At 50.3% G+C, this 17,338-nt stretch overlaps 1 protein-coding gene across 2 annotated transcripts in view; it reads right to left on the bottom strand.

Moving 5' to 3' along the window:
- LOC135373792 (uncharacterized) overlaps positions 1–17,338 on the bottom strand; it is a 124,701-nt gene that overhangs the window by 47,459 nt on the left and 59,904 nt on the right. For both annotated transcript variants that reach the window (XM_064606859.1, XM_064606860.1), the window contains exon 13: positions 2,241–2,522. In XM_064606859.1, the coding sequence (XP_064462929.1) occupies positions 2,241–2,522 (282 nt within the window). The remainder of the gene's footprint in view (positions 1–2,240; positions 2,523–17,338) is intronic.

Genomic DNA, 17,338 nt, shown 5'->3' with positions numbered 1-17,338 from the left:
ACAATGGCTCGGCTCCTAAAAGAATGCTCGTCCTTTCCGTATTTTCCTATTTTTCTGTCGTGAACCAGTTTGGTAGTACATGATACGAAAATGCCGAATAAAAGTACCACTACGGCTCACTTAGTACTCCTCATCACGTGACTCGGCCTCTGTCCGAACGAAATAGAAATCAGTTCCCTCGTCAGGTATACTTCGTACTAAATGGTGATGGTTTTATTTCCGGATAAACGAATATCAATTTGAAACACATGCCGATTAGCAGTAATTAAATCGCGGTATGGCGATCCCTATACCGATCTATCTTGGTTTTCTTGGGTTACTGATCTGGGTTTCATCCGAGAGTTGAAGGCGATCTGCCCACAACCGCGTTCCTAGCAGTTTATCACCGAGGTTGCTTTCAAAACACGAGCGCACAGCAGAAATAGCAAACATAAATATGGAGATGACAAAATTTGTAGAAGGAAGAAAAAAGCTAATGGTGCAACGGGGGAGGGGGGGGGGAAACGAACGTTATCCTGCCCTCCCATGTCAGCAGCGCCCCCCACTTACAGCGCCCCCTGGCCTCATTCTGCCAAATGCTCGGTCGACCTCTCTGGAGTGCGGTTGCTCGGATTTCAACAGCCCGGATTTCAAGGTTTACGTGGGGGGGTTCTGGGTGAAGGTACAATCCTGACGACTCGCGCTTTCGTACACTCTTAGAAATGAATTTCACCGCATAGCACGCTCCTAGCCAACCATCATCTCGAATGATATCGTTATCTGTCCTGATTTGCTGAAAACGGGAGGCGTACGCCATTTTTGTGACACTTATGCTGTTCATAATTGTCACAGAAAAGGCGTACGCCTACCGTTTTGAACAAATCAGGGCAGATAACGATATCATTCGAGTGGTTGGCTAGGAGCTCTAGCTGTGGCAGTAACAGCTCCCCATAGAACGCCTAGTTTGAGGGAGCTCGCACAGCATAGGGTACGATGCCAATGAAAGTGATAGGACCACTAACAATGCAACGTTATGCATTCCAGTCGTCCAATTAGGGGCCTTCCCCCTTATCTCGCCTTTCAGCGGGACCCGGCTGTCAAAGACTTCTACTCGTTTTCTGCCTGACGCCCGGTCATTTGTTGCGTGAGATAACTGAAGCAACATCCGGTTTAAAAAATACCATACATTGTATCGATTCATAGGTCTATATCCGCCAGCCCACTGCGTTGCGCTAACACCCCACGGCCGACGGATAAAGTGCACTCTTAAAAATGAACTTCGCCGCATAGCACGCTCCTAGCCAACCATCATCTCGAATGATATCGTATATTTGCTGAAAACGGGAGGCGTACGCCTTTTTTGTGACACTTGTCACAAAAAGGGGGTACGCCTCCCGTTTTCAACAAATCACGGTAGATAACGGTATCATTCGAGATTATTGTTGGCTAGGAGCGTGCTATGCGGTGAAGTTCATTTCTAAGAGTGTGGCAACCCTACTCCGAAACCGAACGACCTGTACTCTTCTAATTCACTGTACCAGGTTGGGGTGGGGTTGCGACGTTCGACATGCCGCCGCCAGTGACGACGCTAATATTCTAATGACGCAGACATACACGACAAGCGACAAGACCCAGCGACATACACGCCTGGTCCCTTCGAGTTTTCTACCGCCCGACTTCCCGCTGAGCTTGTGTCTTCCCGAGCTAACAAACCACCCTTCGCTACTTCGGACTAAGTTTCTCGTCTGCGCAGTACAATGAACGCCCTCCGACCAGCTTCTACTCGACCCTCACACCGACCAACACCCGGACCTGGAGTTGTCTTAGTCCGGAGTGACGCAACACGGAAGCCACCCACACCAGCCCTTACAAAGTCCTTCGACGACCCAGTCCACATCGACCCAGTGCTGCATTAATAGTCACGAGGACATCGTGACAACCGAGCGCCTGAAAACAGCCTACATCGATAGCCAACTCATCCACTCGATGTCTGTCCTTGCTGTTTCCCTCCCCACTTCTTATCCGCCTCCTCCAACGTCTACAACCCGTCACGTTGCCTGGTTCTCCACCCTATTGAGATATCACTCGTCCACCAGTCACTCTCTAGGGGGGAGCACTGTGGCGGCAATATCGTCAGGGCCACTAGCGCCGAAGCGCGCGTGCAAGACGAATCGAAATCTCGCGAGCTCTGGTCCTCCTCCTGAGCAGTTGCGTACTTTGTCTGTCTCCTCGCAACAGTACATTGCAAGCCTGATACTTACGGGCACTTGTTGGCAGCGGCGGCTTCACCGATGTCGTGCTGGTTGTCGTTGACGTCGTGCTGGTTGACGTGGACGTCGTGCTGGTCGACGTGGACGTCGTGCTTGTCGACGTGGACGTCGTGCTTGTCGACGTGGACGTCGTGCTTGTCGACGTGGACGTCGTGCTTGTCGACGTGGACGTCGTGCTGGTCGACGTGGACGTCGTGCTGGTCGACGTCGAGCTGGTCGACGCCGTGTTGGACGTGCTCGATGTCTGTGACGTCTTACTCAGGTCGGGTTCCGCTGTAAAACACAAAACGTAAGCGTAAAAACTGGATTCAAAATGCACTTTGGCAGTTGGCACATGAAATGCGATAGCCATGACCTACTACTATACTAGAGACCTGGACATCCGCAATGCTCCCAGCACCGGGGTAGTAGTTCTGGCAATCGAAACCGCGGCGATGTATGGTAGGCTGTGTTGACAACGACGAAGCAGTATAAGAGAGTATAAAGAGAGATAATAGCGCGTGCTTAGCAACAGCCTGTGTATCCCTGCGTAGCAGACTAAAGGCGGTGGCGGGGTGATTCCCTCTCCCCAATAATGCTATGTGGCGCTTGCAGCGGTCACTAACGTAACTAAGCCGTGACCCGTCTCTCCCATAGGGGATCGCCAGCTGTCCAGGTCTCTAGTATAGAGTAGGTCGTGGCGATAGCATTGTACTAGATAGCAAAACGCACACATACAAAATTGTCACAACCACTACAATATGTTTCCCGTACTCCGTTGTTATCAGGGATTGCAACCAAAACTGAACCCGAACACAATACGAACTGTGAGGGATCGGAAGTGAGATTTACACAGCGGATTGAGCCGCGTTCTCAAACAAATACGAAACCGAAACTGAAGAAAGGAAAACAGCCACCCAAGTGCGCGAGGTATTTCCTCCTCGGTGTTATTTCGAACATTCAGTTGTGTTAGGCCTTTTTGGCTACTTTAGGTTTCTTTCTGTCACCACCACCTCCAGCACCGCCTTGTACGCGATCTTCGTCATCCAGCAACCCCCAAATTTTTCATTTTGGTTTTCAGTTTTCAATAACGGCCAGTCTCTGAGCAAGTTATAACAAGGTGTGTGCGATGAGTGAACATAGAGTGTGTATTACAGCATAGACAACATTCAGTTCATTCAGTGACATCACGAGAAGGCCGGTTCGAGCTATATTTTGCTGTGTTGGGCAAGAAGCGGGAAAAACGCGTCGGGAAGATGATAGTGCCTGTGAAAGTCTACTGCACTATGTCCTTGTCGATTTTCGGGAAAGATGTTAGCAGATCTTAGTGTTAGATCTTAGATGTTACTAAGCCATTGCTCTTGTATCAGTAAACAGATACGGGAAACAGAACACAACAGAACAGATAACACAACGCGGGAAATGAATTGTACTGGGGTGGTGAGTGCCACAATTTCTTTCTACTTCTTTCCTTGTCTTTTCTTTTGTGTGTGGGAGGGATGTATGGGAGGGAGGTATGTACTGCCATACTATTGCATTTCGTACATAAAAACCCGCGATCGGAACAATGTTTTTTTTTTCGCTGAGTTCGGGTTCATGTTCAGGCATATTGATACGGTTCGGGTTCATCTTCGCAACAGCGCAAAATATCTGTTCGAACCGGTACCGAAAAGTGAATTTTGAGCAGATTGCCATGAATCAAAAGCAAGCACATCGTTACGATTTCCGAACACACACACACACACACATATATATATATATATATATATATATATATAGATTAGAAGCTTAGGAGGGCGGTTGACCACGAGAATGAAATAAGCAGGAAAAATCAGAAGACGACAAAGAGCTTACAGGAAAACAGTGTCCCGTACAGTGTCCCGTCGAAGGCAGCGCTGACTGCCGAAACGTCGACCCCTATCCCTATATATATATATATATATATATATATATATGTCTTTGGAAATCGTAACGATGTGCTTGCGATAGGTATATACGATGTACGATAGGTATATAATATCGGCGCTGCCGACACTGCAGTGGTTCACCTCAACATTGTGTTATAGATCCGCATTTCAGCTGCAACGTTACAGTACGTAGACTGCCTGCACCCCTACATCATCCATTACGTAACGCCACCGCGCAGAGCATGCTCGTGGGCATGAACTTTTGAAGGTGAGCGTTATTCGGGATTCCCGGCAGAGCATTTTCTTTTTTTTTCGAGATCAGTTCTTTTTATTCCTGGATTCGTCAAGTGCATTTGCAGTTTCATTACGATTGCACTTATTCCTGTTTCGTTAATGACTGTGGAAATATTCGAAGTTGGAAGTGTGCGCTGCATTGAAACAAACGTTGTGTCGCCCCTGGGGAAGATAAGCAGGCCTCTCCCCACTCCGTATTCCTGCGGTCCGGTCTTTGCGCCCCTCTTGGGAGAGCAGTATATGGGACCGCCCAGTCCTAAAACAGCTTCTTGCAGGAAAAGTGCACTATCGGCTCACCCTTGTTGCGGCTCGCTTGCTCGCGCTGCTTGCTCGTCGATAGTGTTCCCAACGGCCTTAGCCAATCGCAAACGTGCTTTCAGCTGTCATAGCCACAGAGACGGGCTACCGGGCCTCGTGGGAGAAAATGGTGCCGCAAAATTTGGGCGCGTGGGCAGAAATAGTGGGATAACTGATGTTCTGAGGCTGGAACAACATAGAAGGGACAATCACATACAAGGCCTCAAGTTGCCTAAGAAATTAACGATGAAAGATGAAAGTCACTGAAAAGGTTAGCCAGCTAAATACGGGAGCGTCGCTCTGGACAGCCGAAGAAACGGATCCTTGCTACCAGGTGCTATCATTCGATCCTGTGATTTGTTCAAAGTGGGAGACAGATGTTAATGAACAATAAAAGCTATACGTCATTAAACGAACATGAAAGCGATTACGGGTACACGGAACACGCGGAACATAAAAGACATCAGTGGAGTACAGAAAACGAGATTTCGCGAAGTCGGGAAAATTGTAAATTCTAGTCGTGGTCCTTCCCGGGCTGTAACTGCCTCTTCGGTTTTGTCTCGATAATAATCCAAGGGAAGAGACATTTACAGCCTCCGAAGAAAAAAACAAGGGTCACGCCGAAACGGCAGAAGGAAGGAAGCCACGGTTCAAGGGAGCGTCCACTAAAGGACTCCCAAGACAGAGCAACCACCAATAGGGAGAAGACGAGCATCTGTGTTCACTTCGTGCTCATTTTCCCACTTTCCCAGAAGCGACCGAGAAGCGATCGACGGTGTCGCATTAGACACTCTAAACTGTACTGACTGTACGGCGCCCCCGAAATCATAACGTTTGTGTAACGCCTGGGCTGTTCACGTCCATTTGGGACACGTTTGGGACGCGGTTAAGCAGTCGCATCTGGTTCTTCATAGCTGGTATGAAAGCAAAGCAGTATTTATAAGCAAAATAGCCCAGCGACATATTCCTACTACCGGTAGTGAGCGCGCTGGTGGAGGCGTATAGAAAGACAGATGCTATGAAGCGCCGAATTAACTTCGCCACAGAGATTCGCACACCTGTTTCGCTGCATGTGCTGCTTTTTGCTACTGTGCCGTTACAATGACAGCACCGTTTTTGTCTGCGCTTGCCCTCCCCTCTGAGTAACTGTTCCTGATGCATTATGCCCTGCAAACACCCAAGCAACCCACTTTTCAGGAGAGAAAGTGGGATCCAACAGCGTCCGCCTGTTATTCGTGCACCGTGGTTGTTACGGCTGTTGGATTGGTGTGGTCTTGGGTGGAGGGGTATCTGAATAACGACAACGCCATTGTTTCAAGGTAACGTGCTCAAATGATGCGGGAAGGCCATGAACCTGCCCTTTCCGAAGCTTCTACTGATAACTGCAGAATGGTTGACCCTTAGTCCTCCTCCACACCTTCCATTAAAGTGACGAAGAACCGCACCACTTCTTCCCGGTAGCGGGCCGCCGGTTTCAAATACTAGAAGATATACAGAGTGAATCGCAGCTTAACCTATCGCATCCGAAAATGTACCGTGCATTACAACAAAATGCAGGGACATTACACTAATTAGTGCCGGACTTTAGGTGTTATCGTTGAACGGCGATAAGACTGCACAAGATCTGTTCTTTGAGGGATAACGTCGCTGCACAGTAGCCTCAGTAACGTCAGTTTCAGGAATTTTACATGTAATATTACATAATACGGAAGAAAACGGAGAGTGGTACGACTTCTGGTCGTAATAGACGAAAATGGAGGAAGGGGGAGCTTTACAAACTAACTATTACTATCTGTTTCATATTTTTCACGAACTAGGAATGTGCATCTACAAGCCTAGTAGCAAGTTACACCAGTCTCAAGCAACAAGCCTGTTACCCGGTAGATGGACAAGCTGTTCCGAGTGTCTACACTTTCGGGTCGGGCATATACCTTGCTCCTTTCGTGCTAGGTTATCTGTAGTAAACCACACAGTAGATCATTTTACACCTTTATTTGCTCAAAAAAGGTGTATTCTTATAAAAACACCATTTTCTATTCCGCAAACGGTGCAAGAAGAGCATTACTAAAGGTGTAATATCGACATACACCACGTTTGATTCAATGTCGACCATTAAGGGTGTAAAGTGGGGCGTTGAAACAGGTGTTTACCGTCTAATACACCTTTTTTACACCCCATTTGAATTGGGAATATAGGCTCCTGAAGGCGCCCGAAGTCTCTTCAAGGCTCGGCACTCACGTTGGCCCCACAGTGTTACCAAGCTAACGAGGCGTGCCTGCGACGCATTGCGCTCCGGTTTAGGTTCTATGATGGAACCACGGCTGATAGTCTGCCGTGTTCAGGGTGGTGCTTGCCATAGAAGCAAGAACGTCGAACTGTATGTCTCGGCCACTGGTCTCGGCATGCTCCCGCGGAAGCTTGTATTACACTAGCTATTTGCGAGGGATATTTGCCAGCAAACAATTCCATCATTAAATGTGTTTTCAATAGAATACTCCACTTTTAAGGGTGTTTTGTTTTCAAACGCCCATTATAACAGTGTTTTATTAGGAATACACTTAACTAAAGGGTGCATTAGAAAACACCCATCACCAGTATAAAGGCAACACCAAAAAAGTGTGCGCCATGGGACAAGCTATTTACACGAAAAAAGTTTACCGCGCACCGAAACGTGTTTGCGTACGGAAGGGATTTGTGTATGAAATCCTCTTCCGCTTGCATGATCTCACAGGTGATCAGTGATTCAATCTTGTGGCTCGACGAGTGGTGCAGCTCCATCAGCACCCTTCAGCTTCAGCACCAGGTTTGCTTCCTGAGCAAACCAACTGCCTGACACTGCGCAGTGTTTTTTCCCTGGTTCGGCGTCTGAGGCGTCCAGGCTTTCGGTATGTCTTGATGTCAGAATCCCCTTGAAGTATGCTGTATTCCCCTGTGAGCACCTATTGACTACTGAAAGTAGGATACCAATAGACGGTCCATATTCGGTATTGCTCGACATGTGGCTGGTGACGGTGGCCAGTTTCTGTACATGTACATGAAGCTCTCCATGTACGTTGACCTACATTACTCACAGCTGCTGATGAAGCTGCAGATACTGTTTGACAAAAAGCCTCAGCCACCTAGCCATGTATGGCCACCTCAACTGCCTTATAGCACCTTCGGACGGAGGCATTCACACACACCCAATCTTGTTGCAGGTTGCCAGCCTGCCAGCACACTTCTGGACCCAGTCTTCGTCTCATTGGACTGCACGTAGACTCCAAAAGGAGCCAAATAATCTCTCCAGTATATCGGAGGGTAGATCGTCACACAAAGTTTCTTGGTTTTTCTGTTTGCTCAGGCAGCGCTCATTGCTTGAAAATGCTGAGCCGGCCTTCCCAAAGGGGCATAAGGGTTGAAAGACTCCTTGAGTATTATGTGGCCTGTGCCTTTACACAGGCATTGTGGAAACTTGTGAAACCAGCACTTCCCAATGACCGACTGCCAGGAACCAATGTTGGCTGCGCGACACTACGTGCAGAAGAAACCGTACATACATTTCTTCTCATGAAAAAAAGAAAAATAAAACAAGAAAGCTTCAACAACAAAGCTTGTTGCCTGGTTGAACGGTGAACACCGATGCTTCCGGTCTTTTTCTGAAGTCCTCGTGTCACTTTAGTTTTGATCTGGTGATATTTCACAAAGTCAGTTAGTCACCCAGTCTGAGGAGCTGTTCCTCCTGGTGCTTAATTGCAGGAGAATGACAGGCATATCCTGTAACCTTTCGGACATGACCACCGCGCCCTGAATGCGGCGACTAATTGCTTCCGAGAGAGCCCCGGGGACTGGTGTGTAAGCCTTAGCAATCGCCGCTGCCTAATATAGCGGACTTAACAGGACGGAAGAGAACGCAGACACACAACATCAGCAACATTGCGCGCTCAGAACCGGTCTTCTGTACGTGGAAGTGACCGTCAAAGGGTTTCTCAATTTCATCGTGATGATGCAGAACAAGGTGCATGGAGAGTACGAGAAAGACAACGTGTCTGTGTTTTCCCCCACCATATACGGCAAGACGCAGGTCAAATATCCGTTCTGAATTTCACAGCCCGTAAAAGAGTGACGCATAAGCAGCTGCCGGTTCTACAGCTCGTTTATTACGCGCATTGAGGGGAACGTCGTCCCGTTGAAAGGGACGATCTAGTACCCCTGCCCCTTTTAAGAAGTGTACCATTCGAATGTCCATTGTTGAAAATTGAAATTTTCAGCCCCAGCCCCCATTTCTTTCTACAGTCGCGTTTACAAGGGCGCATATACGTTGAGTGAAAGCAACAGTCGACTGATCGCAAAGATCGACTTGGGACAGTTTACATGGCAGGAAGCGATGCGCCTTAGTCCGCCGGGCAATTCAGTCGACTCAGTCGATGACAGCGCCACCAAGGCACTAAAGTGGTCACTTTGCAATTGCATACTGTTTGATCAGTGTGTTACTTCCTTTACTGCACCTATAAACATTAAAGCCTTCTACCAACGGCCCAGTCAATAAATCTACACCTGGAACGAGTCTTGTTTTGGCTGCATTGCATGCCAGTCTGGCAACAGCCCCACAAGCATGGAGGAAGGAAACACAGGAGCGGCCCTTCCAACTTTTTGCCATCGGGACGGGCGTGCCAGCTTCGCACTGCATTCTGGGATGCTCCTGTCTACCATGTGACCGCTCACGTGACCCCAAGAGCATGCGCAGACCAGCTGTCACAGCAGACGACGGGAGTCGTGATTGTCTTGCAGTTCAGATAACTGCATTGTGATGAACGCCGCATGTCCAGCTTTATTTGTGTGTGTTCGGAGGTTTACTCTTGGTTTACCCTTCTACTACAAGACCGGTCAGGGTCTGCAGGACAACCACGTAGGACTAGAAACATCATTCGTGGCAGCGATGTTTGAATGGCGACGTGGCTACGTTTCGTCTGTTTGATGGTGAAGTGGTAAAGCATGCCAGTAATCAAATTTGTACAACGATGGAGCAAATCAATTGAATCAGCAGCTGTAGCACAGCGGCAGCTTGCAAAGGAACGATTCAAGATGACTCTCTCACAGGCAGGGGTACGAAACAACCGGTCAGGTACGTGCTTACGGATGAAACGTATTCCCGTGGCAGTGCTGTTTTCTGTTGAACCACAGCCGCAACCGCGGTATGAACACGTTAACACTACGTTGTTTTTGCAGTGGTGTTCACATTTTAAGAGTAAATGACTTTGGAAAAGCATAAAAGCACGAAAAGCAGCGCTAGCAACAAAGCGTTGCCAAACCGAAACTTTAGAGAGAATCACGTGGTGGACAGGAAGTAATGGCGGTTTTGACAGGAGCGACCGCCAGAGGGGTCCCACGGAAATCTGCTCGAAACGGCCGCTCCTGTGTTTCCTTCCTCCATGCCCACAAGCACCATCGCACCATCCATCCGTCGCCATATTTATGTTGCGGACGGAGCACGGCGGCAGATGCGGTTGTGACATAGCGGAAACCGTCGGCACAGTCGACTTGCCCGGTTTACATGGCAAAGGCGAGACGACACCAGTCGTCTGATCTACGCCAACGTAGCGACTTATTTCTGCTGCGTTGACGTCCCCTTTAGGTCGATGTAGGCGGGTTTACATGGAGAGGGGAGATCGATCGACCTATCTCGCCCAGTCGACTTATGTCGCCTTCATGTAAACGCGCCTGATGAGCGTATTCAAGGAGCAGTTTCGGGACGAGTTCCTCCTCGCAGCTTGCAGCACGAACTCGGCATAGTGATGAGAGCCTTTTGGAATACATTCGGGCGATTCAGGAACTGTATCGAAGAGCGTACCCTCTCGTAGACGAAAAAGAGAAGGTGGCACGCGTTATCCGACAGTGCCACCCTCGGTTCAAGCCATATTTACGGGGTCGAAGGTTTACTTCCCTGTCGGAGTTAGCTGCAGAAGCGCGCAGCATTCAGGCCGACTTGCTAGCTGAACTGCGTTACCGCCCACCCCCTAGACCGGAGGAGACTCTGGAGTCTAGTTGTGCATGGGGCGGACCGGTACAGGCAACGGAGCTGCATCCCCGTTGGCAAGCAGGACCGAATAGCAGACCGTCGGCAGGTCCTTCACACCGCTCCCTCGATCCTTTTGCGCACGAGCAAAGGAACCGAGCGAGGCTTGTTGAGAAGACTTCGAGCGCAGGACACAGCGATAGCGAACGTCGCCGAACGTCAGGATACCGACGCAACGACAGGGCTGAGGGATCAACCCCACCGCGCTCTAATGGACTAAACATTGGGAGACCGCGTTGTTACGGTTGCGGGGAACACGGACACATCCGTCGGGACTGCCCGCATTGTACATCGGCCACCCCGAAAGAACCCCCCACGGAAACTCGGAACGCCCACGGCGGTAACCGCAGATTACGCAACCCCGTCGTCGGCCGGAGCGAACATTGATGAGAGGCAAGTTACTTCTAACCGTGCTATCTTTTCTGATAATACAGTGGCCTCGGTCCCACTTGTGTGCCGATTGCAAGACATCTGCAACATTGGACCGATCATCTTGGTGTGCGTTCTGGGCAAAGACGTTGCAGGTTTGGTGGACACCGGAGCAGCAATCGGCGACACCATCCACGATGGTGCCGGGAGCGAATCATCTCTGTACGGACGACCAGGACTCGTCTAAGGCTCGCCTCTGATGCGGTTGTACCTGCCGGTGACGCGGTACGCCTTACCTTGACTGTCGATGGACATCGGGTCAGACAACGCTTTTTTAACTTCCTGGACTGGCAGGAGCAATGATCCTGGGACGTGCCTTCATTATCCAGATGGGACCTGCCCTGGACTTGCGTCGCGGAGGCTACCAGCATGCATACAGCAATACTTTCTACCCATTCCTGGAGTGGACCACCCCTGGCGCGGACCAACGCCGGACTGGTGAGGGAACCCAGGACGACTGCTCAAACGAAACAGGGAACCGACTGGCAAATGCGATGAACCTAAGCAGCAAGCCGCTGGAGTACTTCGCGGTGCTGGACCATTACTGCCCGTTGGAACACAGATTCATCACGGAACAGAATACCGAACGCCTGTAGGTGCAACTGCTGCCTTCGATGAGGGTCTTCGAGGATGTCCAGGAACCTCAGAGCAACGAGAGAAATGCTGGAGCAAGCATTGCTACCCTTTTCTCTGATGTTTACGGAAAAACCAGGTTTGATCGACGTCTTGGAACACGGCATAGACACCGGCGACGCGAGGCCTTGGAGATGCAACCCGCGGCCGCTCAGCGTCCACAAGCGCAAGTTGCTCGATGCTGCGCTGAACGAAATGATCTAGACGGGTGCTGTGAGACCCTCGCGCAGCCCGTGGTACTAGCGGTGGTACTCGCTCCGAAGGAAGATGGAATCGCAAGATTATGCGTGGACTATCGCCGGTTGAACGAGGTGACGTTGAGAGATTCCTATCCGTTTCACTCTATAGACTCCCTCGTACACGCTGGAGTGTACGAGGTGTACGAGTGTATCTTGGACTGCAGTCGAGGATTCCTGCAGATACCGATAGCACCTAATGATGTTGAAAATACAGAATTTACCTGTCATAGGGGACTGTTCGAGTTGGTTCGACTTCCCTTCGGCTAGTTTTCAGCGAATGATGGACGAGGTGCTTGGCGATGCGAAGTACAACTTCGGCATGGGTTTTATGGATGCCGTAATAATTTTTTCACGTTCATTCCAGGAACACCCTTCAGACCTGAAAGTGTACGTTGGGACGTATGCAAGCTGCTGGGTTGACAGTCAGTCCTCGAAAGATGCAGTTGGCGACTAACCGCATCGACCTGCTCGGGTTGACAGTGGAGTCCGGCACGGTCAGGCCTCCGGCACGGTCAGGCCGAACGTGGACAAGCTGAAGGCTATCCTAGACTACCCTGGCCCGCAGGATGTAAAGAGCTTGCAGCGCTTCCTTGGTATGATTGGATTTTATAGACAATACATACCGCGGTGTTCAGACATGACGCAGCCATTAACCTGGCTATTGCGGAAAGGTGCGCGCTGGTCGTGGGGAGGAGCACAGGAGAATGCATTCTCCGCCCAGACGGAAGCAATAGCGCAGATCACCTGTCTATCTCCCAGATCTTAATCGCCCATTTGTAATGCAGACAGACGCGAGCGATTATGGACTGGGCGCAGTGTTGTTACAACAGCACGATGGTGAACTTCGGCCTGTGGCATTTGCAAGCCGCACGCTGACATCACCTGAACGAAATTACACCGTGACGAAGAAGAGTGCCTAGCTATCATGTTCGCACTGAATAAGTTTGACATGTATCTGGATTTGCAATCCAGACTGACCATCAGGCACTCGCCTGGCTGAGTAGATTGAAAAATACCGCCGGAAGACTTGCACGTTGGAGTCTGACGTTGCAACGGTACGACTTCGATCGAATATCGGAGAGGGACCTCTAACAAAGTGGCAGATGCGCTGTCCCGAGCACCTCTGCACTTGGAGGACCTCGTTACCACGCAGGAGCTCGTAGCCGCGGTTGGACAAGCCGGAACAGACAGAGAGCTGGCATGGGGACACATCGTCAGCCGGAAGGACATCGTGGAAGCCCAGAGGATGGACAGACTCTGTCAGCGTGTAGTAAGGTGGCTGGAGCCTATGGGGCCAGCGGACGCCGGAGACGCTGAAGAGAGGTTCGACTCCTATCAGCTGAGCGAGGATGGTCTTCTGGTGAGGTACATCCTCCAGGCGGTAGACGAGGAGATCGGTGGCAACCCTTTCAGGATCGTAGTACCACGAAAGGTATATAAGTTATTCCTCAGATATTTCCATGACTCTGCTTTGGCAGGTCACGGTAGCGGCAGCAAGACTTATTCTAAATTATGTCGTATCGCAACGTAGCCAGTCATGAGACAGGACGTTTTGCGGTTTACTCGCAGCTGTCCAGTGTGTCAGAAGTTGAAACCTAGGGGCGGACAGCCGCCAGGATTGCTGCAACCGATTGTCAGTCAGGAGCCTTGGCAGATAGCCGCATGTGACGTAATGGGGCCATACCCCAGAAGTCCTCGTGGTAACCAATACCTGTTATTCATTACAGATCACTTCACGAAGTGGGTTGAGCTCTATCCCCTGCGGAAGTTGGTGTCAGCTTGGATCTGGGATCGACTGCTCGATGTCTTTTCGCGGTTCGGATTCCCGGACCAGCTTATCACGGATAACGCCTCGTACTTTACAAGTAAGGTGTTCGTCGACACATGCTCGGCATTGAGTATTCGACATAAGAAGACGTCCCCCTATCACCCTCAGGCAAACATAACTGAGCGGTTCAATAGGAATATCAAAATGATGAAGGTAACGCTTACCACCAGGCATAAGGATTGGGACGCGCGTCTAACAGAGATTGGCTTCGCCACTCGTACGACAGAAAATAGGTCTACTGGGTTCGATTTTGGACGGGAAATAGTATTTCCACTCGAAAACACGCTACGAACACTGAGGGAACAACCCGGTCGCCCGTATGCACGATACGCGGAAGACATTCGCAACCGTCTTTCAACTGCAGTTCGTTGTGCACGTGAGAATCTTGTGGGTGCACGACTGGACCAATCATCCCAGTACAACAAGGGTCGACGCCAGGTAACATACAGCATAGGAGACTTAGTCCTGGGGTGGACGCATCCACTTAGCGACGCGGCGAAGGGCTTCTCTCGCGGACCGATGGGACGGGCCTTACCGGGTGAGTGCTTATAGTAACTTACTCCCGTTACTTATAGACTTGAACGTTGCAGTACAAGCGAAGTGTCCGGCCCAGTTCATATCACAGACCTCAAGGAATTCATCGATCGCATCTTGGAGCAGGACGAACGGCAAGAGGACTCCGGCACAAGTTCGTCGCGATCCCAACCTTTTCAACATCCCATCGACACGGAGTCTCAACCCGCTGAAGATAGGACATCCCTGGGCGGATTACCGGGGTTCCCTCGTTATAACCTTCGCCCCCGTAAACCTCCAAGGCGATGTTTTCTTTGTTTTTTATGGAGATGCGGCATTTCTCTACCCGCCGTCCTGCGGCCCCTCGTAGCCGTAGGACCACGGACGGCTAGTCAGTCTACGTCAGCGTCTTCGTCAAGGAAAACTTCTCGGCAACTGCAGCACCTGTGCTCCGTGAGTACATGCACTCATCCACCTGTCAACCCACTGCTCCGGCGTCCTCCATTCCCAGCGTCTACAGCAGCAGCATCCTCCGTCGGGGACACTTCACGGTACCCCTCCAGCCGAGGACTCTCCGGTACCAGCTCTCACCAACTCCCCATAGAGCCCATAGTATAGGTAAATTCACACAACACTGGGCACATGGCCAATGAGAATGCAGCGGTTGCTCCCTCAATCCTCCAATCAGAAGTCTTTCCGTCCGGCTCGCAGCCCGACCGGTTCTGGCTGTTGCTGACTTCTGCTTTCCATACTGGTCTGTACCGGCTACCCCTGACCTCTAAGTCTACTAGCTTTCATGCACGCCGTAAAGTTATTCCATGATCCCCAAACAACTGTCAAAAGTGTCGTAATTAACAGAAATTTATTTAAGTCATTATACTGACACAGTCGGCAGGTTGACGCATTTACATGCACTGAGCGTAGAATCCATTGCGTAGCACTTCCTAGAGTTCAAACTTGCAAAACACGCATATCGACACAGCTTATTCCCAGCAACGAACAACTGTCACATACTTGCGCACAATCTCTTGATCATGATGTCCTTGCCTGCTACACGTCAAACATTAAATGCTGGTGCTTCATGAATCCTATTTTCTTGTCACCGCTATGCAGATCTGACGGCGCTCGAACATGTTCATCGAGCCAGAATTCACGACAACACTTCACTTTGAAATCCGATTGGCTGGTCGTAGACCGATGCTTGTATCGAGGGACAGTACAACACGATCGAAGACACCATAATACACGGATAAGACGGCGAACGCGCTTGCCTCCCAACGAAAGACACTGCCGACCCGGCGTCCGCCGTTCAAATTTCAAATGAAACCGCCGAGGGAGTACGCAGCACGCAGGCGAGGAAGCGGGAAGTGCAGTTTTCAATTTCCGGCAACCAATCCGGACACGCTTGTGGCGCCCGACCAATAGAGAGGCACGGATTGCTCCGTGCGCAGTAACACGGATTTTGATACAGATTTTGCGAGAGCTGTGGGGGGCTGCCGGCACCACAAAACTTGGCCGCGGCTGTCCTCTGCATTCACCGGTACGCCCCCAGCTGCTAGCGCCAAATGTCGGAGTACGCAACGCCGAAGACATTTTGCTGGACATCGCCGACCTGGCGGAGTTTTGAGGAGGGAGAGATGTGGGACGCCATCAACCTGTCGGAACGCTTATCGCAAGTCACGCAAGTGTCGTGATTCATGGGGGCGTGACGGCACCGGCACCTGCGTTATCAGCTCACCCGAAGCAGGCAGTGCGCATTTAAGACCAAGGAAGCGAGGGAGGCAGTGGCTAGTCTGGAGGCAGCAGCGGAGCAGTTCTGATTCTGTTCGAGTTCAGGTCTGATTCTGCTGCACGTAAACGTCGAGATAAGCTGGCGCAAAAATAATATTCTCAGGCTGAGAGCTCCGCTGCTTTCACATCGTTCTACCTGTATCATTGACCGTGCTGATACAGGTAGAACGATGTGAAAGCAGCTGAGCTCTCAGCCTGAGAATATTTTTGGCGCCAGCGTATCTCGACGTTTACCTGCAGCAGAATCAGACCTTGGAACACTCGTCCAAAGTTTATATATTGTATCCCGGCAACCTTGTCCGCGTAGTAGGTATGCACATACATTATCACGTAGAATAATTGGACTACAGTACCCGTTCGAGTGAATTTCGTTTTTTCATCGTCTATTACGTACTACTTTTTAAACCGGTGTTCATTTTCATTCTGCGCTAAAAGAATGAGAGGAAAACTGTCTCTGATGAGACTTGCGGACAAAACATGGCGTGACGGGATCCTTGAGCGAAAGTTCGGAGAGGGGGGGGGGGGGGTCACAGCCACGGTGAAAACTCTAGGAGGGGGTGGACTGTCCCCCCTGCCCCCACGTTCCGACGCCCCTGATTATCCAAAATTACGACGATCCCTAAACTAAACGGGAGAAGCTTTCCAATCCAGGGCTCCGTAACGAACCGACAACAGTAAAAAACGACAAAGAAAAACAAAAGGAAACAGCAAAGGAAGGAACGAAGGAAGCGGCGAAAAAGGTATATTCGCTGGAACCGCAACGGGAGGAAAACCATTGCAAACACGTTTTTCTTGTGCGGGCCATCGGCATTTAGCAGCCTTTGCTGAGCCCTGATGTGAATTACAAGCCCAAGTAATGACAGATGAGCAAGCAAGCATCCACGTCGTTTGAAGTGCAAATTGTTGCGCCCAACACTAGCGCCACCTTCGCGTTCACCTAAAATTGCTCCTCTGTTGAACATTGAACTGCCCTACGCGGCTCGCATGACCGCGCCCATGAAATCAGCAGTCAGCTGTTGTCGTTTTCTGGAGTGTACACCAAACTGTTCACAGTTCTTCGACTGTGCCTGTGTGTGTGTGTGTGTGTGTGTGTGTGCGTGTGCACGTGCGCTTGTTTGGGAAGCTTG

This window comes from Ornithodoros turicata, unplaced genomic scaffold (assembly GCF_037126465.1).
Source record: "Ornithodoros turicata isolate Travis unplaced genomic scaffold, ASM3712646v1 Chromosome32, whole genome shotgun sequence".
Classification (NCBI taxonomy): domain Eukaryota; kingdom Metazoa; phylum Arthropoda; class Arachnida; order Ixodida; family Argasidae; genus Ornithodoros; species Ornithodoros turicata.
Note: the sequence above shows the minus strand (reverse complement) of the source record. Positions and strands in the feature narration are given on the sequence as shown.